Raw genomic sequence first — 26,031 nt, 5'->3', positions numbered from 1 at the left:
CAGACACCAGGGTTCCTCCTGTCAGGACATTCTAGCACACCGGTAGGTAAAGTCTGTGGCCAGCTGTGAAGTTCCTTTATTTTCTGTTACACCTTGCACAGCAACGTGGTGCACGTGGAACAGCACCGACGGCTTGGCAATACAAGCATTTTTACGTATTTTTCCTTTGGTAAAAGGTCAGACCCACCAGAGCAATGCAGGGGCCGAAGCGCTGATTATTTTAGGTGTTTCACACAGTTTTTTAGGTAAGCTTAGGAGTTTGCACAATCGCTGCACGTGGCGTGTCACCACCCACAGTTGTTTGGCTTCCCCCCCCCCCCTTCTCTAAACCCAAGGGTGTTCGGACAGGAGGGCTTTTCCTTGCTTGCTTTTCGCGGTTTTTACTTCTCTTTCCCCCAGGTACCGTTCGCAGGGGTCTCGGCCTGATCTGCCCTTTGACCACCGGCGGCTGCGGGGAGGCGGCCGGGATCGGGATCGGGATCGGGATCGGGATCGGGATCGGGATGGGGACCCGCCCCCGCGCCCGGCGGGGCGAGGCGGGGCCAGGCCGGGTCTGTGGGAGGCCGAGGCCGGGCGGGAGCGGCGGGAGCAGCGGGCTCGGATCGCCGCGGGACGGGCGAGGTGCGTGGGCGCTGCGCGGGGGCGGCTCCCGGGGCCGCTTCTCCCACCGCCGCCATCCGGGAGCGACCCCGCCGGGGTGCGGGGAGCGGGGGGGGCGCGGGGCCGGGCTGTCCTTAGGGATCGCTGGTGTGGGGGGGGCATCTCCCCGCGGGGCCGGGGCTCCTCTGGAAGCGGAGCCTGGAGCGGCAGCGCTTGGAGAGGCCGCGTTTTTAAACACGCACAAAACAACGCGCTCCTGTCGCTGCCCGCGGGACACACTCGGCGGGAGCGGCCGAGGGATCTGTGCCCTTCCGACCCTGCCAGACACGTGTTTTGCAGAGCGCTGCTATTATTATTATTATTATTATTATTACTACCCAGCTGTTTGTAATCTTGCCGAGCATATCTCGGCGTAAAAGCCCCGCGCTGTTTTAGAACGTGGCGTTTATTTTTTTCGCCTCTCTGCTCGTGTTGTTGAAGTCACGAGTTCTCCGGTTTGCTTTCGTTTCGCATCGAAGGCGTTGGGGGCGCTCGGAGAGGCCAGCCCTGCCTGCAGCCAGGGAAAAATGAGTAGATGTGTGGTTCGGAGGCGCTGGTGAACAATTTCTCATGGCCTTGTATCATTTTGGGATGTCTTTTCAGCATGGCTTTAACATCCAGTAATGAAAAACGCTCTGACGCCATGGATTTACTTTCCTTTTGTTGTGTGAAACTGCGTGCGCTTTCTGCTGAGAGAAGTTAAAAGATACAGTTTCTGCCAGGGTTTATCTTGCGAACTGTGCTGTAACGTGAGAAGAGAGAGTTACACTGTATTTCCCATCGTCCCTAGACCCTGTGATAGGCCCGGTGACCCAAACGGAGTTGTAGAAAGGATGAAAGAGGGAGCAAAATCCCATTAGCATAGCAGACAGGTCCTGGCAAGGCTAGATTTGTTTTCTCTGAGCAAACTGCTGTTTACTTCCATCCTGCCCACTTTCTCACCCGGGGTGTGCCTTTAGAGCAAGTCTTCTAGTGCTCTCTGCTCATCTAGTTGCCCTTGTTTGGCAACAGCTGTCGGTGACTGCGCTAAAAGCAATATGAGGGGTTGTTAGAACTGTAATCAAGTTAATATTAACCTTTTTATTCCTATTGTTAAACTTATATCACAGGAAAGAACTTAACTATAACAAAAAGTTCATTTATTTTCGTCTCTAAGACATACTAGTTTTATGGATTCCTAGTCACTAAATGCAGGGTTAAAGCACTTGGTGAGGCAAAAGCCTTGTTCTGTGTAGAGAAAAAATTTAATATGCAAGGAGACATGTTTTTCTTTTTATGTGCTCCTCACCACTTCTTAACTTTATGGTGTTGATAAAAGGTACTCCTTCCACAGGATTGTGGGTTTGGTATGGTCTCATTGGAAAGAGACTTCATTAGCTTAAACCTCCCATGATAAAAGCAGAAATAGTTCTCTCCTTTTTGTCATTACAACTTAATCTTTGCCCGTGAATCATGCTAAAAGCAATTTTTAAGAACAAGGTCTCAAAGGAGAAAAATGCATGTTTAACTCAGTTTGATTACAAGTTATTGTTGGGTAGAAAGATATTGGTTAGTTTGAAAGCTGAAGTGCAATTATAATTGTGATATTTAAAAAAAAAAAAGGCAATACTAATTTTCCTCTTCACATACTGTAGAATTCATAGTATTGTCACACACTCTACCCTGGTAACTGCTTAAGGAAATGCACTAGTTCAAATGAATTGGTGTAAAATTGTCCTAACTCCTTGTGTTATTTCAAAATGGTACTAATTTCTGTGACTTAAATGTTGTTTCTGCCACTACATTAAATATTCTGGTGGTGGTTTGTACTTTGACAGTTTACTAAGCAGTTACAATGGAAGCAACATATTAAATAATCTTAAAGTTTTATATTATGGCCATTGTGAAAATAAACAGAGGAAAGATTGTTCGAAAAGAAACTTTTTCCACAGTGGCAAAATTGTGCTGCCATTGCTGTGATGCTGAGAACCAAGGCTATTCTGAGGATGTTGTTTTCAGAACTTTGGATTGCAATGATGTTAGCCTAACTTTAGTGTCTTCTAGAGGTCGTCTGTGAGAAGTGGAGAAATGGCCAAATCGACCCAGTTAGCTGACAATGAAGTCTTCAGGGCTTACGCCACTTACGCAGCTATTGTTCTTCTGAAAATGATGCTGATGAGTCTTATAACAGCATACTACAGGATGACAAGAAAGGTAGGAATTTGGGAATACTGTCTGGTAGAATAAATTGAAATTTCTATCGAAATACAGAAATATCACGTGTTTCTTTTCAGCTTTCAAAACTGCTGCTATTCGTTTTCTTCCTCCTCTTTCTTCTAAAGATATTCTGAGTTTGGCATGCTGGTGTCCCATTGGTCTCAAATGGATAATATCTTTAACCTAATTATGAGATAATTATGAGACTGTATCTTATAGGTGTATTTGACTAACCCTACCCTTGTAAAATATTTCTGTTATTTTTAAATAAAAGTTTTTCAGATCTATAATTTCCACTGTCTTCTGCAGAAAGCTCCTGTCCAGGGTACCCAATTTATAAAGCAAATAAAGTGTGATATGGAGCCATATTACATGAATAACCAACTACTGAGGGTCGGAAGAGGGGGTAGATTTTTATGCAACTGTAACCCTTTAATCCAGTAATTCTAAAGCTTTCTATGCTCCCTAATTGTTTTAACCTTCCCATTGCAGGTAGGTCGTTATCTAAAAAACCTGAAATTGTTTCTAGCATGAGAGACAGGCTGAAAATTTACACAGACTGTTGTGTAGGTTAGACAGGAACATGAAACATCCACTGAGCTTTACTAAATATTGCAGAAGATAATCTGTCTTAGAATAGAGTGCTTATGGGAAGCCTTGTGTTGTGTTTGCCCTGTTCCTGATCATCTCTAGGCATCTGCTCATGGTCACTGTTGGAAACACTTGCTCCTGGGCTGAAAGAGCCCTGAGTTTGCCTCCATGTTCTTGTGAGATCTGCTTCTGCAATATGGTGTGTGCTTCAAGGATTTTGTTGCAGTCCTTTTACTGAAATGCTGCTTTTTTGTTCTTGCTGGTCGCAAGAAAACCCAGCTTGAACCACTCTGTTGTTCATGAGTTCCTAAAAGCACAGCATTTGAGCTGCTGCTGGTTTCTAATGGCTCTTAAGGTCTTTGGTGCAGGTGAAAATTTAGTAGAGCACAAAGCCTGTCCTGTGTGTTCAAAATAGGAGCCATATGTTTGTGTCATAACCTTGCTTCCTTTTGCACATCAGCTGTAGTGGACCTATATGTGGATCCAGTGGAGTCCTGTATTAATGCTGATATCATGTTATGATCCATGTGGGTGCAGGTTACAACAGGACCTTCATTAATTTGGAATTTTTGGTTTTTAATGGCAGTAATATTACAACCAGAAAAATTAGTACTAATAGTTTTCTATTTGATATAAAAAAGTCTTTAAAATGCTTAGAAAAAACGGAGGAAAGCAGTTAGTGGATCAAGAGAGAGTAAAATGCTGCTGATACTGTTAATATGTCTCTAGAATTTTGAGGCTGAGGGTATTTCACAGATAGGGATCAAGGCTGCCCTAGAAAGCAATCGTGTAGCTCTCCTAAAATTAAAAGATTTTCTTGACTTACATCTTCACAGCCTGGACAATCTGCAGAACCTGTGTTACTACATGTATCAGCAAGGAGAGATCTACTGTAGTCTGCACTACCTGGATTAAATGTTGTTTTCAAGTAGTGTTTTGCAGTATTTGGGGATAATAATGGGTCATACAAGTGGAAAAATTTGTACCTAAGAGGAAAGGGAGAAACTTACTTGCTCATAAATGAGGTTGGGAGTAAGATTCTTGGATGCTATTGCTGTATAAACTTCTGAAGAAGGAAGGCATGCAAAAGGGCTTTCAGATATTTTGTCAGGAATGGTGGAAAACAGACTTGGGTAGTACAGACCTTCTCCCTTCGAGGTGCCTACATTCCTTCAGCCCACTGGCATTACTTCAGGCTTGTCCCATCTTACAAGAAGGCTTTATCTACATGCATAAATTGCATTATATTAATTTGCCAGCATGCAAGCTACATGCAGGCTGTGCTTAAGAAAGCAATAATACAGTGGTGAATGTTCTGCTATTCCCTGTGCATTTAACCTGAGGTAAGTTATGTGAGGCTATGGAGGCATTGGTTAAAAGAGTGGCCTTTATAGCGAGCTGCCTTGACTGGATAAAACATTTTGGCTTTTAATGTCTCTTGTGTGCTTCTGTTTGAAACAGGCATTTGTGAACCCAGAAGATACAGCATCGTTTGGAAAAGGTGACAATGCCAAGAAATACCTGAGGACTGATGCAGATGTCGAACGTGTGCGCAGGTATTGCAGAGGAGTCTTTAAAAGCTATTTTAAGTAGCAGAATAATACTAAACCAAGGAATTAATTTCACCCTGTTCTCTCTGGCAAGCCTGTGGATGTTTTGTGTTGCTTTGTGTAGTAATCTAATACATTAATTAGTTTAAATGAACAAACCATTCCACATTCAAATGGTCAACGTGCCTACTAAAAATGATAAGCCATTGTCTGGTTATAATAACTAACTCTTGGGTAGTGTCCTCTATGCATGGGGGAAGGGGTGAGAAGATTGTAAAATATGACCATAAGTTGATTTAATATGAAGCAGTGTCCATTCAGGTTAAATTGGCTTTCTATCTAATTTGAACACCAGTTGGAATAGTTACATTTTTTCCAAATGTGTAAATGAAATAACAGGGGAAAGAGAAGTAAAATTATGTTAAAGCCATGGAACTCCAGAGTTGTAATGAGAGCTTTAATCTGGCAGATTGTACAGAGTGGGAGTCAGAACCTGTGCTCTTTCTGCCAGATTGAATCGAGGTCGCTCACTCAGGAGTACAGGAGAGTTGACCAGCCTTCTATTCTCAGTAGGATGGCAATGTGCAACCTGCATTTTGTGTATTTTCTTTTGTAAAATCCATGGCAGAATGTAAACTGTATTTCAGTGTGTTAAATATTGCAGCTTATTTAATTGCATTCAGCCGATAGCAAAATTTTCTGTTGCCAAAATCTGAACTTTTGAGATGCTGTTTGATACACCTGTGCTAACAAGGAAATGGAGTACTTTCCATATGATAATTCCTTAATGAAGCTAAATTTATTTTTATGGCAAAAACTTGAATGTGAATGAACTCTTCTCATTTAAACAAGCAGTAGGGAAGATCTTGAAAGTATGTACCAGCTCTGATTTAAGAACTGCATCCTTGCAAATGATGACTGTGGTTTCATGAAATATATTTCTGTATGTGTCTTACAGATTAAAATCTCTAAAAGAAGAGTCTAATCACAGTGTGATGTAAAGATACTCTACTCTTTCCTTTTCTGCCCCTGAATAGTTCAGGAAGTTGTTGCTTAATTTGCTGGATGTTACATAAAAATGGAAACTTTTTGGTGAGGGGTAATCCCTTCCTATTTGTAAATTCTAAAAGTCCAGCTAAGTTGAGACTAACTTTATGACCAGATGCCCATTTAACTCAGACTGTTATATTAGAAAAATGACAACTTACTCAGTCATTTACAGAGATTAGATTTTTAAAACACTGTATTATCAAATCCTGTGTTTCTGTTTTGCAGAGTTTTTCATACATCCCCAGACTTAGTAAGTCAGCTTGGTTCTAGTTACTCCACTGGTGTTGAAGCATCCATATTTTCCTCTCAGCAGTGGTTCTTAATGGGAGTGTACTGTATTTTGCAAGCTTCTTGGCAACAGATAATGCTGCATAGGTTTAGAATGGTTTCTCTCCTGTATAAGTGACTGGAATGTGTTCTGTTTATGGGTATAGGGAAATGATTACTTTCTTCAGAGTACTTTTTGGGGGAACAAGAATTAAAAAGCTGGAGGGCTATGTTTCCTTGTAATGATAAATAGATTTAAAAGGCAGCTGTAAGACAGAGCCATGTTCTGATTCCAGTTGGCTCTGAAATATGACATAATTAGTAAGGCTTAGAGATTGTTTCAATCAGTAAATTTGGCTGAAAGTACAATTTATCTAAAGAAGTGAAGTAACATAGGAAGGTTTAGGAAGGGGTGTGAAAGAATACTTCAAGATATGGAGTTCAGTCTCAACACATTTTTAGTAAATTATGTTATGGTTTCAAAATTTCAAACATTTTTTCAGCTATTTTAGTGCTTAGAGTGAAGAAAATGAACGAAAAGCGTAACTGTCACACCTGTTAGATGTTCAAAAATAACCTTAAAGATGATTGAACTTCATGGAGATTTGATAGAGTGGTTCATATGTAGATGTTTCATATTTTCTTTACAGAGACCACAAACTGAGTTTGTGGGATTGGAATAGACCATTGGGCCATGAAGTCCAGTAGTTTTAGTCACAGTCATCCATCCATCAGCTGATGTTCTATTGAGAGAGGCTACAAGAAAATAACAGCTCTCTCTGTTCTTCCCTGACTTTGCATTCTTGTGCACCCAGGTGCACTCATATACCTCATGTGAGTCTCTAATATCCCCAAGATCCAGGGAGAAACCTTAAGACCTTTCATACAGAAGGTCAGAAGCAAGAGAGACCAGAAGGATGTCAGGTGAACAAGCCAAAATTGTTTCAGTAGCTGGATAGAGTCCCCACTGCAGAGGGAGCAGAGTTGTGTTAGGGCCTGAACAGTAGCATGCTCTGAAGATGCTGAAAAAATAATGAGGCTTGAAGTGGTTTATTCAACAGAATGTAACACTGTAAAAAACTTTTCTTCTTTCTCCAGAGGCCACCTGAATGACCTTGAAAACATTGTCCCCTTTGTTGGCATTGGACTGCTGTATGCCCTTAGTGGCCCTGAGCTGTCCACGGCCTTGCTGCATTTCAGGATCTTCACTGGGGCGAGGATCCTTCACACTTTTGCATACTTGATCCCTCTTCCCCAGCCTGGCAGAGGTTTGTCTTGGGCAGTTGGCTATGCAGTGACCCTCTCGATGGCATACAAAGTGCTGAAGACAGTGCTGCTCCTGTAGCAGAGTCTTGGCTGCTCTGTACGATTCGACATTCCACACAAAGTTTGCAGTGGTGTGTGGTGGTGCCCTGACTGAGCCAATATGAGTCTTCTGTGGTGACTGGAATTCTTTTCTTTTAAAAGAAGCTTTTCATTCCTGTTCAGAAATGTTTCTTTTAGGAGGAAAAAGAATCTTTCTCCCTATATTCCCTGTTCATGCCTTCCATTGCCGAATGCTAGATTGGATGTTCCCTTTGCAATTTGTCAAGTGCTTACAATTCTAAACATGTGATGATGCTGTATTGATAGAATGTGTGATAATTTTCTACAGATGCACTATTTTTGGCTGTAGCTCTGAAGTCTAAATCAATAAAGACAAGGTTTAAAAAAAGCCTGTTTGTATTTTCGTTTTCATTTTGACTCTTCTCACTGCAGCCAGCAAATAGCATGTCACTGTGTATCAGGAAGAGATTCCAATCATACAGTTCTTTGAAGAATGCTTACCTTAATAATAAGATAAAACCAGTAATGCTAGGCTTGTTGTAAAAAGTCTTTGATGAAAGTGTTGTTTGTATAATCCACTTTGGGATTAAAAAACATAAACTGTTGCAGCTCCATTTCTTTCAGTTGAATAGATTAAAAAAAAAAAAAGAAAATATTTGGGCTAAATTCTCTTTGGACATACTGGTGAAAATTTGAAGTAATTATTTTTGTTGAAATTACTGCAAACTTAGTTTTCCTGACTGGATAAAGTCTAGACCCTTTGTAGAAGTTTGGTTTTGTTTTTGAATGAATTCAGCATAAAATGAGTGACACTTGCAAATGTAGATATCAGGTAATTCACATGTGTATATGTAGTTAGTGTTTTGTGTCATACTGTCCTAAACATGTTGCTGATGGGAAGTTTCGCTCTTTGCTTGTGTCTTTCTATGATGTGTTAATTTGAAATGCTTTCTTTACAGACTTTTCCTGGGGGGAGTTTTGTTTGTTTATTTGTTTTGTTTAGTTTGCTGAGTTTTGTTTTGGTTTGATTCGGTTTTTTTGGTAGCTGTGTGTTAAATAACAGCACAGATTTCAAGGAAAAGAAGTCTCTATATCCAGTGAGATGGTCATTGATACGTTTTAAATGGCAGAAGTCAGAACACAATACATTTGATTTGCTTTCCTACCCCAGGGATGGCCCAGACAGGAGCTGCAGAGTTCTCTCTACCACCTCCATATGCCAAAGACTTTGTTTTGCTTTTTGCATAGGAGAAGTAGTTGTACTGCAAGAAATAATACTGGAGGGCTTACCTATCTAACCACAGTTGTGAGGTGGAATTTGGTGCAGTGCTATGTTAGTCTGCAGCTGAGAAGGGTAGCAGCAGGATTCAGGAAGGGTGCAGAGAAAGAATTTTTATTGCAATTCAAGTTTAAGTCATGTCTGCTAAAGAAGAGAGCATGGGACTTGAAATCAAGAAGTTAACATTGATTTACCAAAAGTTAAATCTAAGTAACAAGTAACAAAATGCAGAGCTGCATCCTCTAGAAGGAGGATGCTTAAGAGAGGAGGATTAAAGATAGAGCATTGTGGAGCTTTAACTCCTGACATGGCAGAGTATGCACACGTCAGCACCTCTGGGTTAGCAGAGACTCCAGTGGGAAATAGGACCTTTCGTGTTTCTTCTCTTTTTCCACCATTTTCTACCTGTTCCTTCTTCCTCTGCTAGCTCTTTATTGGATTTTGACACAGCTACCTTGGATGGTATCGTTATAAGAAAGGCCATCAGCTCTTCCAGCTTAAGAAGGACTAGTGATGGAGGGTGAAGGATTGAGGCTGCAGCCTTGAACTGTGGCCCAAACCAGCTGTTGTTGCAGTCAACCTGCCAACTCAGATTGTGTCTACTCCGTCTCTGTCTATTCTTGCTTCCTTATATCATGATAAAGCTGTATTTCCCTCACTGCTTTGTAGCTTGCCTCTTTTTCTGAGCTGTGTGTCTTTCTATCCATTCAAAACAAAGGGGAAGTAGCCACCACGCAGAGGGACCCATTTTAAATTCAGCAGCAGAGTGAGTCCTCTCCTTTAGCATCAAAAAGGCTCTTCTGACAAGCGTAGTTGTCATTCCCAGACATATGCAGGAACGGCATTTTTAACTCCTTTTGCATCAAATTTCTGTATGGAAATCTCATTCTGAAGAGAAATACCTGGAGCCTGTCTTTATTTCTGTGATCTTACATTTGAAACAAAACTAGTTTTAAATCCTTTCCATTTGCTTGGTGGTTTCAAAGCTCTGAACATACACTCGCTATGTGCTGAGAAGTAGAAAAGATAAATGGAAACCCTTAGAAATACCTAGAGTGATTCAATATTATTCTGTGTTTCTCTTGCATTTATTTTAAACCTATATTTTATTTTCCTTTGCTCCCACAAATACCATCTGTGCATCTGGGCGGGGTACGTGCTCAATCTGGGAAATGTGCCTTACCAGATTCAGTCAAACTCGGAGTGCCAGCTCCACATAAGTGTGTTGAAGTGGTCCTTGTCAAACAGCTCTTGCATTTCTCCTGTCCATGCCCTCGGGAGGTGCACTCTACCTGTTGTACAGCTGTTAATTTTAAAAGGTTAGCATATTTCAGGAGAACTAGCAGAGGAAAAAGGGTGTATTAGTTGAATTTATTACTGAGCTGGAGTGAATTTTCACCTTTTAAAACATGCACATGTAGATTTCACACTGCTATTGCCAGGTCCTGTTACAAAATCATTAAATGAAGTAATCTCTAACTGATGAAGCAACTGGCTGTTATCAGCAGGTATGCTGCCTTTGACCTGGTTGGTGAAAGTACAGAAAGGGCTAGTCCATGGGAGACATCTAAAGAGGTCAAACTATCACCTTCTGTGCTTCATTTCTGTTCATTATGCCTGTTATTCCCACCACTAATCTTAGGTGACTGGAGAAACTTACAGGGTTTCTTCTCTCTGCTCATTATTCCTGGTGTTTTGTGTTCTTCTCCCAAGTACTTTGTGTATCTTTGAAGTGGCTCTAATAGTTGACCATGAAGCACTTCAAAATGCCAGCTAATATAAGGTGACCTGGTTAGCTGACTTCATCTCTGTGTGAATTTAAAGGGATTCTTTGTTTTCAGAAGTGTAAATGTGGGCAATTCCCGGGTTTAATTTTTGTTTGTATGGGTAAATGCTTATGTGCCTTTGGCCAAAATTACTCTGTCCTGGTTTTCATGGCTGCAGATAAATGCACTGAAGGCAGTGGATTGTTGAGAGGGCTGGTGACTGGCAAAGAGCTGTGGGCTAGGACTAGCCATTTGAGCATGACATTTCCTCCTGTCACAGTGAAGTAAATGTTTAAAACTATAAATGATACATTAAAATGTTTCCTTGAATTTTCAGAAACAAGTGTGTATCTGAACTTCACTGCCTTCAAGGTATTTATTTCAGGAAGTTGGGTCAGTTGTTTCTGAAAGTCATGGAATTGCCTGTCACCAAAATACAGGAAAAGAAAAGCCTGGGCTCTGAATTCAAATCACTTGGGGCTTTTGAAAAATTCTAGTTGCTTGAAGCCCACTGTGGTCATGTACTCTGTGCTTAGCTGCATTTCTTCCTAGTTATTTACAGAAACAAATTCAATCTAGATTTTTGGTGGAAAATGCTTATAACGTAAGCCCTTCCTAAAAGCAAAACATAAAAAGCAAAACTTTTACAATACCCTTTTTAAAGGGTTGTCTGTTACTATTCAAGCTATCAGAGTTTTCAGTTCAAGGTTGAAGTTTAGGAAGAACTTTTCTCTGTTCCGAACAGTTGTCCTGCCAACTGAGATGGCACATCAAGTGCTCTGTGAAAGGTTGTATTGACAGGCATTAAAATACTTTCATGATTAAATATCTCTGGCTGTTGGACACTTAGAAGTCTAATACCTCTTTGTGATTCACTTTAAGTAATACTCAGACTTCCAAATCTCGATTAGTAACTTCACTCATAGATTTGGAAGGCTAAAATAGATCATTAGCTCCTTCAGCCTGACCTCTAGTGGAAAAGTTGCCATGGAATTGGCTGCCCTTCTGCTGAGGTTAGTTTAATCACAGCATGACTTCCAGGAAGGTATGTGATCCTCATTCAGAGACTTTGGGAGGTAGCCATTGATTCTATGACATTGTTTCTCTATGGAATACTGGAATATGTTCCTGCTAAACTTAAGCTTTAAAACCAGCATAGGTTGTTTTTGTTGGCTTTGTTTGTTTTTTAATTGAGGCAGTTCTTACTGCAGTGCAAGGAGGAATATGAAATATTTTAGTCAGAAGCTTTCCTCCCGCAAAACACTCTTTACTACTCAGAAAAAAGAAAAATTTAGAGCCTCTTTCCACATGTAAAAACATACTACTCTTCTGCTTTAAAAGTAGGTGTGAGAAATGCAAGGCATAATGCCTGAAATTTTTTCTGTATGGAGATGATAACTGAGCATTCTTAGGAATATGTTGTGGTGAATATGCTCACACTGGACTCTGTTCTGCACAAATGCTTGCAGTGTACAAAGCTGTAACCACAATTGTGTGCCATAAGTTCTGTAAGTAGCACTACAGCGACGGAGGGCATCCCTTCCTAGCCTGGAGTGAAGTGTCTTGAAGTGGATGCTTAAAAAACCGTGGAAAATGGCATCTCCAGCATGCTTCCTTCAAAGCCTACTGAGCTGTAACATGGGCAAGGGAATGGTGACTTCTATTAACTAGTCAGCTCCATTCCTTGACACAGCATTTCCAGGTACTGACCTGCATGCCAGGTGGCTGCATTTGCCGTGGAAACACATTTAAAAGTAATTTACTTTTATACATTAAAGGACATTATTTAGCAGTGGCCATATGATCTCCACAACTGAATGCTTTTACGCTTAGTTCCTTGCTAGTGGACCCCAGTGCACATCACCACTGACAGCATCTTTCTTGTATTCTACATCTCATATGTGCTGGTGAACTTGGAGAGAGCTTAAGAAGGCGAAGTTCAAAGAAACCTGTCTTTTTATTACAACAACAAACAAACAAACAAACAGACAGAAACAAACAAAACAAGACAAAAAGAAGAGTGTTTGTCTCATGGGTACTGCTTGTCCGGTGAGAGGGAATAAATTCAGAAGGTAGTGTCAGTACTGCAGACCTGCAGAAACAATAAGGTGGGGGAAAAAAAAAAAGGAGAACTGAAAGGAGGGAAATGCTTTAATGATAGCTTAGCACAGCATCAGGGAGCAAACTGGATGAGGACTAGTAGATGAATTGTTGTAAGAGAGGAAGGTAGCTTCCTGCCTTATAGAACTGTTTTACTGTAATATTTAACAATGTTTTTCCTTGTGTATGCAGTCATTAAATATCTGCAAAGAGGATTAAAAATACCTCAAATCAGGATGAAGAAGACCCACAGGTTGGGTAACTAATTCTGTTTAATCAGTTGCCTCTTAAGGCATGTGTGGCACATCCAGTGGGAGGTGAGAGTTGACATTGTGTGACTATGAAGAATGGCCTATGAAACTTCCCCCAAAATGGAATCACACCTACAACATGGAGAGGATTATTATTTTTTTGCATGGAAAGTCATATATGACACTTGTTTTCAAATTCTTGGAAAAGAGTCCTTTTTCACTGCAATACATTAGTGGAAATCAAAAGGACCTTCAGAAGGGTGAGTTTGGGACCTGTGCAGGAAGGGCTCAGCTCTGTAGGTTGCCCCACGTTTCTTGGAAGAAGTTCTGAGCTTCATCTCTTTAACCCTACCTGTATGAGCTGTAGGGATTAGTGTATGTGGAATTGCCACAGAAGTGCTCAAGGTAGGTTTAGATCCTTAATCTCTAGGTGTCTAAGAGACCTATATAATTCCCATAAAGGTAGAACTTCATCTGCTTCCTCTTTTGATAGAAAATGGCAATAAAAAGTCAGTTTTCCTCAAAGAGGAGTGTTCTAATGTGGATGACTGCCTCATTTATTTAATGCTGGGCATCTGTGCAACACAAAGTCGTTTGCTATGGGATTTTGACATCAAACCTGTGAGGAGGTGTGGTCCACCTTGCAGGCTGCATTTCTCAGAGAGCAGGGCTGGCAACTTATGTACTCTTCGTGTGAGTGTCCCTTCTGTACTCTTAAAGGGGTGTTTTCATAAGTAAGGCTCAGTTTGTTGAGAATACTCTGGTACTAGAGTTACCTGGGACCATGCAGCTCATGCTACTCAACTCTTCTGTTGTCTCTCCAGCAATTTGTTGTTTGCTGTTGGTCTTTCCTTGTCTTCAGCTGGGAGAATGGTCCATTGCTGCTGATCTGCCTTGTTAGTTGACAGATGGCTTATTCCACTAATTTTTCATGAGTACTGCAGGATGATTATGATAAAATATTCACTGCTAGTATAAGTGATAAGCACTAAATCTTATAGTTTGCTCACTGGGTGAGTGTTCAGAGGTTTTGTCAAACTGGAATGTAATTTCAGTTGATGCTCAGGCCTTGACTGGAGTTTGACATACCTGTGTACTTTCAAGGTAAGTGAAGTTAGTTCTGTGGGTCCTCTTGGTTTTCCTCAGGATTATTTTGCAAGTGAAAGCTGGGATGCAGTTTCTTCTTTGAGTCTGGGGTTCTATGGTGGTATTGTGTGATTATGGCACTTTCGTTTAGATTCACTTCATTTCGAGGAATCTGATGTCCTTCAAACAAATCAGACTTATTAGAAGAACGACTGTTAATTCTCCTTTTGGTTCGTTTCATCTTTGTGCTTTGACCAAATGCATCTTAGTTACATTATTCCAATTGTGAATGACAACGTGTTAGAAAAGAATAAAACGGCCAGATTTTTCCTTTCTGTAATTTTAGTCTTCCCTTCGACCTTTCTTCATTCCTGATGAGAAGCCAGTGGTTCTCTCAGATCCATGGGCATGGATCCTTCTGCTCAATCATAATTTCACGCATGGTACCACTAGATGTCCCTCTTTGGCTTTTTTTTATTAGATTTCAGGACTGGACCTGTGAAAAATGAAGTAGCTGTGCTCTGCATCGCTGGCAGATTAAGTTGTAAGGGGAAAATATTTTGCTAGATTTAAAGAAGACGTTTATAATGGATATTAAGGCAAAAGAGTGTCTCCGTGCAGTAAACTTGTGCTAAAAAGCTTTATGGAAAAAGTGACCTTTGTGAAAACAGAGTATGTAACCTGTGGCTGAAGCATTAGAATGTTTTGTTTTGTTTTGCTTTTCTAAATTATTAAGGCACCAGGTAGCTGCAACATCTGAATTCTTCCACTGAGGTTCCTAGAGAACTATGCAATTTATATTTTAATTACCTGCTATTGTTTTTGATAGGTAAACACATTTTATGATTTGTATTTAGCAGTAGAGTAAACTGAATGGGACTGAGGCTGTTCAAAAACTTGAAGTGAGTAAAGAAGCAAAAATAAAACTCAGAAGCTGTGTCTGTCTGCCACAATATCCAATGAGAGACTCGGTGCAAATAGTTTGCTTGAAATTATCTCAACAGTTACAAAATTCAACTTGGGAATTTAAAGGTGCTGTAAAAAATGTTGCTTGAAATGGTGAAAAAACTGGGATGCCCTATAAAGCAATATGTGCACAGCAGATTTACTTGTCACACAAAATGCCAGGGAAGTGGTGGGGGGCATCTTTGAGTGATCCACTTGGCACAGAGGTGGAGTACAGTGTCAGCATAATGAATAGGAGCTTGCTTGGTGGATGGAAAATATTTTAAATTGAGTTTTTATTTAATGGATTTGAACTTTTCATGCCCAATTACCTTTTTGCTGAAAGAGAACAATAATAATAATAATAATAAAGTGCAAAGGTTCAGTTTCATTCTAGAAATGGGGAAATGTGCTTGGAGACCTGTCAAAAGGCACAGCCAGATCTCAGGAGCACGGAGCAAGGTAGCTAATGCTCTGGAGCGAATGTCCATCAGCTTCTTTTGTGGCTTTATATGTCCTTGTCAATGGTAATGTGACAGATTGGGATGAGTCATGTACAGGGACTGGTGGCAGCAAAGAGTTGCTTAAGGTCGGAGAAAGTAATGTCCTTGCAAGGGGCTTTATGTGATTTTGTTAATTTATCCAGTTAGGTTTTACACGCATTATGGAGAAATCCACCCTGCGAAAGGAGCTAACGAGATTTAGGGAAACTCTTCTAGGATATATATATTTAAAGCCTTCCCACTGAAAGCTTAATCCATCCTATAGCAGGAATGTAAGAAGGACAAATAAAGCAACAATCCCTGTGAAATTCTATAGGTCTTTTCCTTCTGAAATAATAGCCTGTTCTTAGCGAACTTCCATTGTAGGAATTTTTAACTCCAGACACATGTACACTGATGAAGAAAAGGTTTGGTCCTGATGTGTTGAACTGTACTAAATAAAAGTGTACTTTTACAAGTGTATGTAATGAGAGAGGACACATCTGGATGTTATTTGTTTAGTTCTCATTGCTATGATATCTGTATTACAATGAATCGACTAGAGACTTAGTTCAGCAACCAGTGAATTGAACAGAACTGTTCCCACTGCCTTTCACAGGCTTTGTGTCTGGACAAATAGTCTCTATCATATTCCAGTCATTTAATTAAGTACGTGCAGAGTACAGTCTGCACTAAAATATTTACTGCAAGCAAAAGTGTCCAGATAAAATATTGTATTTTGTAAAATTGCAGAGAAAAAACGTGTCGAGTAGGTGCCACCTTACTTGAGCTTTAACTCTGCTACAACTCCCCTAGAAGTGGCTGGTCCATTGTTTACATATACTTGATCACAGCAAGAGCTTTATTGATGGTTGGCCTTTGACTTGGCATTACTGATGGCTCATATGGTGCAATCCTCAGCAGGGGACACAAGAGAGCACCACTTTAAAATGGATCCTGCTGGCCATGTGGTGCTGTTTTGTTCTGTACACTGCTAAAAGGGCCACTCTCAACTTGAAACCTGGTCAATTAAAAATAAACAGGCTAATAGGAGCTCCATGTCCCCAAGTCCTTTTGCCAGTTCCTGTGGGATTGCAATGAAGAGTATCTTGTTTTTAACCATGTTTTTCTCGTTATTGTTGATGGTTTTTGGTGTGTGTATAAAAGTATAAACCATGCTACAGGAGTCACTGGCTACTTCACTGACATGGAAATAAAAGTGTGAATATGACTAAAGCCAAAGCACACAAAGTAAATAATCCACATTTGCTTTGTGCATTTCACAAAGTGGGAATAAAAGGTATTTTTCCTTTAACTCTTTCGGCTACTAAAAGTTTTGTCTGAAAATTTGCATGGAATGAGCTTAGCAGTGGAAGAGACAAACTGAGTGGGTTTTATGGCAACTTCTAAAAATAGTAATTTTAGAAATTGAATAAAGTTTGTTAGATCTGAATAAACATTTTAAACATGTGTTTAAACAAATTTTTTTTTAAACAAATCATTAAAATTTCTCTAATTGGAGAAATAATTTTTTTTTTTGGTAAAACATGATATATAATTATATTTTATAATGGACACAATGGATTTTTTATCCACTTAAACCTGCAGATAGCACCTAATTCAGTTTTTACAAACTTCTGTTTTATCTAGGACCACTCCATCTGAATTAATAGTTCCAACAGTTCTTAAAATTGAAGTCTGGGGGTGCTGTTTGGTCTGTGTTTGGTCACACAGTGGGCTGTGTCCTGGGGAATGCCATGGAGGCCAGACAGGGCTCATCATTGAGGGACTGATTTCTAGAGGTATTGAAGATCATTGTTTTCCATGGGCTGCAGGGCAAATTGGTGGCATTCAGCACTTTAGTTTCGGTGTGGTTCAGGTCAGAAATAGTGATTTGGGATACTGAAAGGCTCTTGGGCTGTTTTCTGCTCAGAGCACTAGATGACTTCTGGAGAGCTGCCCCACCACCAGCGACAAAAGCAACCCAAGCTGTGGACAGCACATATCACATCCACTGAAGAGCAGGGACTAACTGACCACAGACACCAATGCAGAAGGTACTGACTGCTCAGTCATATATTGAGAGGCCCATCACAGACCTGAAATTGTTTTTCAACTCCTGAATATAACTGCTGTTTCTCTTCAAGTTTGGTCACGGATTTTCTCCCTCCTCTGTTTTGAAGCATTAAAGTGAGGCCGGCAGACACACCAGAGGGATCCGAGATCCTCATATTCTCCAAGGTGTGGGCAATAGAAAGTCTGCTGCAGCCCTGGCAGAGCCAGTTGATGGAGTGGTTAATGATGCAACACTTTTTTTAGTAATGTGTCTCATTTGGACACCACAGCACATCCTGTTTGTATTTCATCTCCTTTCCCTGGTACTTTATCTATGTCTGCTACTCTTGCATTTTGACCCAAGGGACTTTTATTTTAATCATTTGCTCTTCCTACCTGAACTTTCTTCTACATACTTAATATTACTTTACTTGGAACTTGAACATATGGAACAGATATTTTTAATTCTTGCAGTTAACGCTTGACTGCTTAAAAGATATATTTTTTTACTTTCAGAGAAAGCATTTAAAATCTCCTATATTTTCACTTGCTACCCAGAACGATGTTTAGTGCTGCTCAGGAATGCATACAAAGTGAACCTTGTTTGATTTTTTTTCCCCCCCCCAGAAGGACAATAACTAACTTTAGTGAATGAAGAAGCCTTATCCAGTGGGGTCTTGAAGCTTCTTTACAGACATGTAGGATCATTTGGCCCACATATTGAGGAGGTACCAAATGCTGCCAGATAGGTTTTATTAGCAGGACCTTGACAGTGTGAGAATCAGGTTACAGACAGCTCTGACCAAGAGTAGCAGTTATTTGCCTTTGTTAATAAAAACTAAAGTTTTATAACTGGAACACCGAATTTTATTTTTGACCAAGTCAGATAATATCTCTGTACTTCTGTTTCCACTCTCAAAACTCCTTTTAATAAAAGAATTGAAGCTTAAACAAATGCTAACTACTGAAATTGCCTGTATACATGGTGGCTGACTTGTATATCACACACACTCTCATAGTCAGGAATAAATGTTCAGCTGTGAGGTAAGAGAAGAAGAGACATAAAGGCAAAATACCAGAGAAAAAGGTAAAGCAATATGGTACCTTGAACTTGGAATTAGGAAACTTGTTCTACTTCTGACATGTGACATGATCCGGGCCACTTCATTTTGCTTTGATTTTGTTTCTGTCAACTTTATTTTTGCCAGTTTGAGCAAGTGAGTGTATCTTTATACAGAACCTACTTTAACAGGATCACGTTTCTGATGGAAGCTGCAATTTTAATTTGTTGCTATAGGTGGTACTGTAATATTAATACATAATATAAAAGAATAATACACAATGTTAAAGAAAGAAGAGGCAATAATAAAAATGTGAGAACAATCAATAAAATGAATGGTAGCAAATGCTGATGATTTTTACCGACTAAGGACAGTTCCAGCTGAGTTGATTTTTAAGCTTGAAGGGGACATGGTGACATTCACGTGGTGGCTTTTGAACTGAATAGTACAAGTCTGTTAGATACCTACTGTGTTTTCAGATCTCTTCCACCAAAGCTCACAGAACCATGGCTAGTCCACACCCTGCTCCTTTCTCCCCACCTGTGAAAAAACCCTGAACACTTGAAAAAAAACATTGATTCAAGATGACAAGGATATCTTGAGATAAAGCATGAAAGTTAGAAGATACTTTTCAAAATGAATGTTCTTGACATAGGGAGCCAAAAAAAGTTTGAATGGAATCTCATCCATAAGATTTAATCTGTGCAACCTTCTCCAGTCTCACCTTGGGCAGGTTTCCCTCTCATTTATCTTTTATAGACTGTTTTTTTTAGTTACAGAGAAGTACTACTTAGTTTTCTTTCATTTTATAATATTGCTGTTTTAAAGTCTATGCAGTGGTTAGAGAGTCCACAGAGGAACTGAAATATAGTAAGACTTGTGAAAAATTCCCTTCTAAGAGAGTTCTGTAGCTCTCCCACTTCAAATTATTCTTTCTGATACCTGTTACTTTGGCCAGAAGTGTGAATGTCAGTATCAAACTCTCCAGCTTTTCCTTGGTTACTAAATTTGGGAATGCAGAACCATAAATCAGTATTCAAGGCAGCTGGATTTTCTCAAAGCTGCTATTCTGACAGGATAATGCTTACTGATCTTCTATAATAGCACCCGTAATAACACATTCTCAAAGAACAGTTACTGTACAATGAGGGTGATTCCTTAGGCTGTTGAGGTCAGCATGGGTCTCCTGTCTTGTCCTACAACCTGAGTGTTTAGAGTTCTCACAGACTGAATGGGCTTTGAGTTGCAAGATAAGTTGTGTCAGCCAGATCAGGACCTTGCCCAGCCAGTCTTGAACAGCTGCAAAGGATGTAGTCTTTACACTTCCATTGGCAACCAGAAGGATTAGCTTCTGAAGTCTTGTTATCAAAAGTTAGTTAGCAAAGGTTTTGAAAACCAGTGTAGTTTTGTCCTAACAGTTGTAGTGGAGGTGACTGAAACATAGAGGCACCGCTCTGGGTGTACAAAGGAGAGGGCAGAAGGTGGTAGGGGGAAAAGCCAGTGAATTTTTGGAGGCTTAAAGCCCTGTCTTGTACATTTGAGATGCACTGCTGTGAGATGGAGACTACATTCCTTGTAATCTCTCTTGGGTGCCACACCACAGAGGTACAGGAGTTCCTGTTGGGGAGGCCTGTTGAGAGAGGGTCTGAAGGAACAGAATTCTGAGTTTGTGCTAAGCCATGCATAGGGAAGACAAGGATGTAGGTTCAGGTCCCAGCTTAACCACAGCCTTCTCTTCCCTTAGACCAGTAATTTGGGACCTCATCCAGAAACCATCAGTTACTTGAAGATTCACTACTTAATTGAAGGAAGCCTTTAATCTTCTCTGCACCTCCTTCCTATTTGGTAAAACACACATGGTGAAACCTTTACCTGCTTTGCTTATCTGCATCACAGGATCTTTGGAACAGATACTATTGCTAATTATGCAGTAGTTCCCCTGCATGCTACCATAACATTAATGATAATAATAGTAACCATCTTTCAGTATCTGATTACGCATTTCAGTGTAGGCAAAATGCTATAGAGAAGGTATTCCACAGTGTAAAATGTTTATTGCAAAATCTGAAAGGTCTGTCTTTGTGCAGCATGTGGGGTTTTTCAGATATAGTTATGTTTACTCGGTACTGCCTATAAAACATATTTTAACCTTCCTCCTCAAAATATATTCCACTGCATCACTATAATATCCTTGTGAAACAAACATTTGGATTTTTTTAACAACCAAACCCATCATTTCACTAGGCTTTATACAAACGGGAAACGTAGTTAAGATTTATTTATTATGTAAAATGGCAGGGATTATTATGTTCATTACTTTTAAATTGCACAATGCTTTTACATTAGGATCAATTTTAGAACACAGGATTAGCTACTATAACTACTGGCAGTTTTGGTGCCTTATTACCTTCTATTATATTCTGAAGTAATTTTCATTTATTTAATTTAAACTTCTGTCATTCTGCTTTTTCAAGTCCTAATGTCTCAGCTTCTAAAAATCCAGTTGGTGTTTTCTATCTCCACTGCTAAAGAAGAGCTGTTATTAAGTGATTCGATGGCTTGTTTAGTCCCTTGACTATTCCAAGGCTCACTTTGCTTAATTTAACTCCTGTACTTGCCTGCTCCTTCTCTCCTCACCCCCGCCCCTTTTTTGTTCTTAATTGTTTTCAGAGTACTCAACTTCCTGTGGGGAATCAGTCAGCATGCCAGACTTCAAAGCACTTGTTACAGTAGACCAATTTGGCAATATGCTAATTTAAGCCTATTTTTATATCTTTCTACGTTGTTTCTACGCAAACAAAGACCATTTTGGACATTACTGAAAGAGTGGGGTCTTTGGAGGCTTTTTATTTCCTCAGATCTTATTGGGGGGAGAAAGGGAAGGACTCTTGGCTGCTGGAGATGGAAAATACCTGTAGGGTCTCATTTAATACATCCTTCTCTTAATTACGTACTCCATTTTATTTGCTTTACCTAATCCAGCCCTGATACTTCAAGTGAATCCACATTCATTGCATGTGGGTTGGCTTTAAATCAGGGTAACTGGGGTACAGCTCTCACTGTACAGCCCCGAGATGTGGGGCTGAGGGGCCTCAGCTGTGCTAATCTTTTATGGGTTCGCAAAATGAAAATACGTGAAAGCAAAGGAACGTTGATTTAGACATTTTGGACCCCTGAAATTTCCAGTAACAGTGAAACAGTTTGAATCTGTGAAGTTTTTAAGTGTTCCGGGCAAAAACATTGCATCTAAAATTATGTGCACATTTACTGACACTGTGCAATTTAAGCTATCAGGCACATGACAGGTGAATCTAGGAGATGCACATGAAAATTAAGTACAAATCTACCCACACACGCAGTTGCATGACTGAACTCTTTAGAAGGATCATCGATGCATGTTCTTTCTTAGATGAAGTTACAGAATCCCACAAGGCCTAGAAAAGCTTGTGTTTCCATCCTGTTAACTGGTGGAGACATAGTTGCTCTCATGTTGACCACATCCAGAGGCACATGACGGCGTTCACCCTGCTGTTTTATTCTCAAGAATTTAATGTCCTGTGCAGGTCCCTTGACCTTGCTTTTTTTGTGGCCAAACCAGATTTCAGAAGAATCTGAAATACTCATTTTCCCTTTTCAAACACTTCTTCTGACTTGTTACCCACATGATTGTATCACTGACATATTGTAGGTGTTTGGGGGCTTCACCCTGTTCCAGTACAGTCTGGATTAGCCCATAGCAAATGGTAGGGCTTCCTCATCTGGGACAGGATCCAAATTCCAGGAATATTGGACTTCCCTAAACATTAAAAGGTCAGTGAGCCTTGGGGCACCAAAAAGGACTGTGGTGGGTTGACCCTGGCTGGACACCAGGTGCCCACCGAAGCTGCTCTATCACTGCCCTCCTCAGGTGGGCAGGGGAGAGAAAATATAATGAAATGCTCATTTGGTCCAGATAAGGGCAAGGAGAGATCAGTCACTAGTTACTGTTGTGGGCAAAACAGACTCAGCTTGGGGAAATGAGCTTAATTTATTACCAATCAAATCAAAGTAGTATGAGAAATAAAACTGACTCTTAAAAAAACCCTTCCCCCCAACCTTCTTCCTGGACTTAACTTTAGACCCAATTTCTCTACCTCCTCCCCAACAGCAGCATAGGGAATGGGGGCTGTGGTCAGTTCATCACATGTTGTCTTGGCTGCTCCTTCCTCCTCAGAGGGATGACTCCTCACACTCTTCCCCTGCTCCAGTGTGGGCTCTGTCCCACAGGAGACAGACCTCCACAAACTTCTCCAAATGAGTCCTTTCCATTGCCTGCAGTTGTTCATGAACTGCTCCATGATGGGTCCCTTCCATGGGGTGCAGTCCTTCAGGAACAGGCTGCTCCAGTGTAGGTTACCCACAGGGTCACAAGTCCTGCCAGCAAACCTGCTCCAGCTCAGGCTTCCCATGGGGGCATAGCCTCTTTCAGGCCTCCACCTGTTCCAGCATGGAGTCCTCCATGAGCTGCAGGTGAATCTCTGCTCAACCTCGGACTTCTACAGGCTGCAGGGGCGTGGCAGCCCCACCCTGGTCTTCACCACAGGCTGCAGGAGAATCTCTGCTTGGTGCCTGGAGCATCTCCTGCCTCTCCTTTCTCACTGACCTGGGTGTCTGCAGAGTTGTTGCTATCACATATTCTCACTTGTCTCTCCAGGTACAGTTGCTATTTTGTGGTTTTTTTTCCCTCTCCTTAAATCTATTGTCCCAGAGGTGCTGTCACCATCAGTGATGGGCTCAGCCTTGGCCAGCCATGGGTCTGTCCTGGAGCTGGCTGGCACTAGCTCTGCTGGACATGGGGGAAGAAGCTTCTGGCAGCTTCTTTTGTGTGTGTTGATCACCCTAGCCACACCACCCTCCCCCATTCAGCATCCTTCTTTCATGGTGATGCAGGGGAAAGAAAAACTCCCTGCTTGGTTTTTTAGAACCAGTAAACCTATGAGTGTTTTAATTTAACATCACTCATCATCTCAGCGCAATGAGGTAATAATAGTTCCAGCTTCATCCATACTGGCTGTGCACAGCTTTGAATTGTCTGTCAGTAAAGAGTTGGTCTGGATCCATCACAAAACTACAATCAGTGCTATTTCTGATAAAACAGTGAGAGCTACCAGGTTTGTGCTTCATGCTGGTTGTAAGGTAAAAGACGAGTGATCTGGCAGGACGTATAGTGGAATGATTTTTTGAGTGCACCTTAACTGGCAGGACAAGTTAATCTTGGGTCCAGAGACCACAGCATTTTTGTTATGTTATTAGAAGTCTGTCTTGTAGAACCATGATCTCAGATTTATCATTTGCTTATAGTTAGAGAAGTTTAGCTTTTCAGTGGGATTTTTTAATGATAGAGAGTGAAATCCTGGCCAGATTCTGTAAGTCTTCAGTGGCATCAGAATCTCGTTCAAGGCTGTTATTAGCTTAGTGTTTAGTAATCAATGCCTTTGCAGTTCTTGATTATGGTAATTTCATTAGTGATACTCTTCCAAAATGGCACGGATTGATTTTTGCAACGAGAGTCTTGTATACAAGGAAAGACCAGGAATTCTTTTATTCTCATATTCATTTTTCATCATCAAACTGAAGAATGCATTTTCAAAATGCTCTCTCCATTTAAGAAGGCACTTCTGTGCTGGAGGACTTCAGACATGAATGGAGAGGCTATTGTGTCAGCAGAGGCTGATGGCAGAGGCTGCGTGCTTACAAAGGGCACAGTCAGGTCATATTATGAAGAGTTATCAGGAATCTCTTACGTGTAACATATAATTTTTATTTGAGAAGGTGGTGAACATGAACTCAGCGTAGAGTGCTGGCTCAAGGACCCTTTTGGGAAGGCTGCAGAGCAGATTCTTGCATCTCCTTCTTCCTGTGGAGGGAGCGCTGTGCAATTCCTGTAAAAGCCAGTGTGAAGACTACATCAGAAAATTGTCCAGCTACTAGCTGAATAATTATCTTGATCCTGTGGCCTGAGATCATATTAAGTTCTTATAGACCTCCATAAACTAAGTGTGAGGTCTGGCCCTTTGGAGAGTCTGATCTATTGCTGTGATTAGTAATTCTGCCTTTTTGGGTGGTTGTGATCTAAAGGTGGTCTTTTGGTTCACAATGTCAGTTGAGAAATGGAAACAAATGTTGGTTAATTACCAAAGGGAATTTTATTCGGGTGTTCCTACTATACAGAAAAAATTAAAGAGACGTGTAATTTCTTTTTAAAAAGGAATTTAGCTCCTTCAGTTTTTATAATAAATAATAAAAGTTGGTGAATTTTAAAGTGAAAATATAACTTTTAAACAAAAGGTTGAAAAATTTTAAAACTATATATATATTTTTTAATTTTTCCAGGCTATTTTAAAATTATTTTCTTATACCCAAAACTGCTATCTGAATTCTGTCTTTCTGTTAAACAGTTGCGTGCTCTCTAAAATGGTATTTCTTGGTGGTTATGCCATTGGTATTTATATGCATTGCTCCAGTACAGTGCTTCTTTAAGAAATAGTTTCTCATACATTTAGCTACATCTATAAGGTGGAGTGATGTCTGCATATGCAAAAGATCAAACTATAATAATGTCTTTGGAAATGGATGATAGCAGACTCTCCAGTAGCTCTCATTAGTGGAATTATATAGTTAGAGCTAAGAAAATTATTATCTGAATACTACAGATGGTTCAATGGCTTCTTAGTGCAGGGACAGAGTGAAAAAAATTGTAAGCAAAACATGCTGGGAATGACTAAATGGAAAATGAGAAATTTTTTTTCTGACTTTCAGTAGAAATGGCTCCAAGTCAAAATGTCAGATTCAGATAGCTGCAGACCTTCAGGCTAATGAGATCTGGATCTGTATTTTGTAGCTTGCATCCATAGTTTAAAGTGAATTTGAGATCTAAATTTATATGTGTGATGGAGTTTAATATCATTTGAGTTGCTGGTTCTGGTTTCAAAGGTCTCTTAAACAGTGATGGCAATGGAATGCATACCTCACATTTTGCTGGAATCTTTAAAATCAAATGTAATATTCTTTATGAACACAAATGTACAAAAGAAGTGTCTATATTGTACAAGCATAAGAAAGTAAAGCGACTTCTTTCACACTAAAAGTTTAGGTCTTGTCTAGTGGATGTTTGTTGTTATTTATTGAATTTTGCTGTATTGATTTCTGTAACTCTGACTATTTATCTCTCTACTGCAACACACATTTCAGTAAAAACTCCTTTCGGGGCCAAAGGCCAGGATGAAGTCTTTGCATGGCTTATCTCTAAAGTACGAAGTGAGAGACTCAGAAGTTGCACCTACAAAAAACAGTGGGAACTCTTTGATGTCTGTCTTAATGTGCTGGGTTTAGATTACTTTGAGAGTAC

The 26,031-nt window shown here is 40.3% G+C and overlaps 1 protein-coding gene across 1 annotated transcript; it reads left to right on the top strand.

Annotated features, from left to right (window-relative positions):
- The first annotated feature begins 511 nt into the window (after positions 1–511).
- MGST1 (microsomal glutathione S-transferase 1) lies at positions 512–8,519 on the top strand. The gene is made up of 4 exons (XM_051784505.1): positions 512–621; positions 2,683–2,832; positions 4,888–4,982; positions 7,392–8,519. The coding sequence occupies exons 2-4, from the start codon at positions 2,707–2,709 to the stop codon at positions 7,636–7,638; spliced, it is 468 nt and encodes a 155-aa protein (XP_051640465.1). The 5' UTR covers positions 512–621; positions 2,683–2,706; the 3' UTR covers positions 7,639–8,519.
- Positions 8,520–26,031: the final 17,512 nt, after the last annotated feature.

This window comes from Manacus candei, unplaced genomic scaffold (assembly GCF_025592945.1).
Source record: "Manacus candei isolate 608988 ecotype Guabito, Panama unplaced genomic scaffold, ASM2559294v1 h1tg000018l, whole genome shotgun sequence".
NCBI classification, from domain to species: Eukaryota; Metazoa; Chordata; class Aves; order Passeriformes; family Pipridae; genus Manacus; species Manacus candei.
The sequence above is the reverse complement of the archived record's forward strand: the minus strand, read 5'-3'. Positions and strand labels throughout refer to the sequence as shown.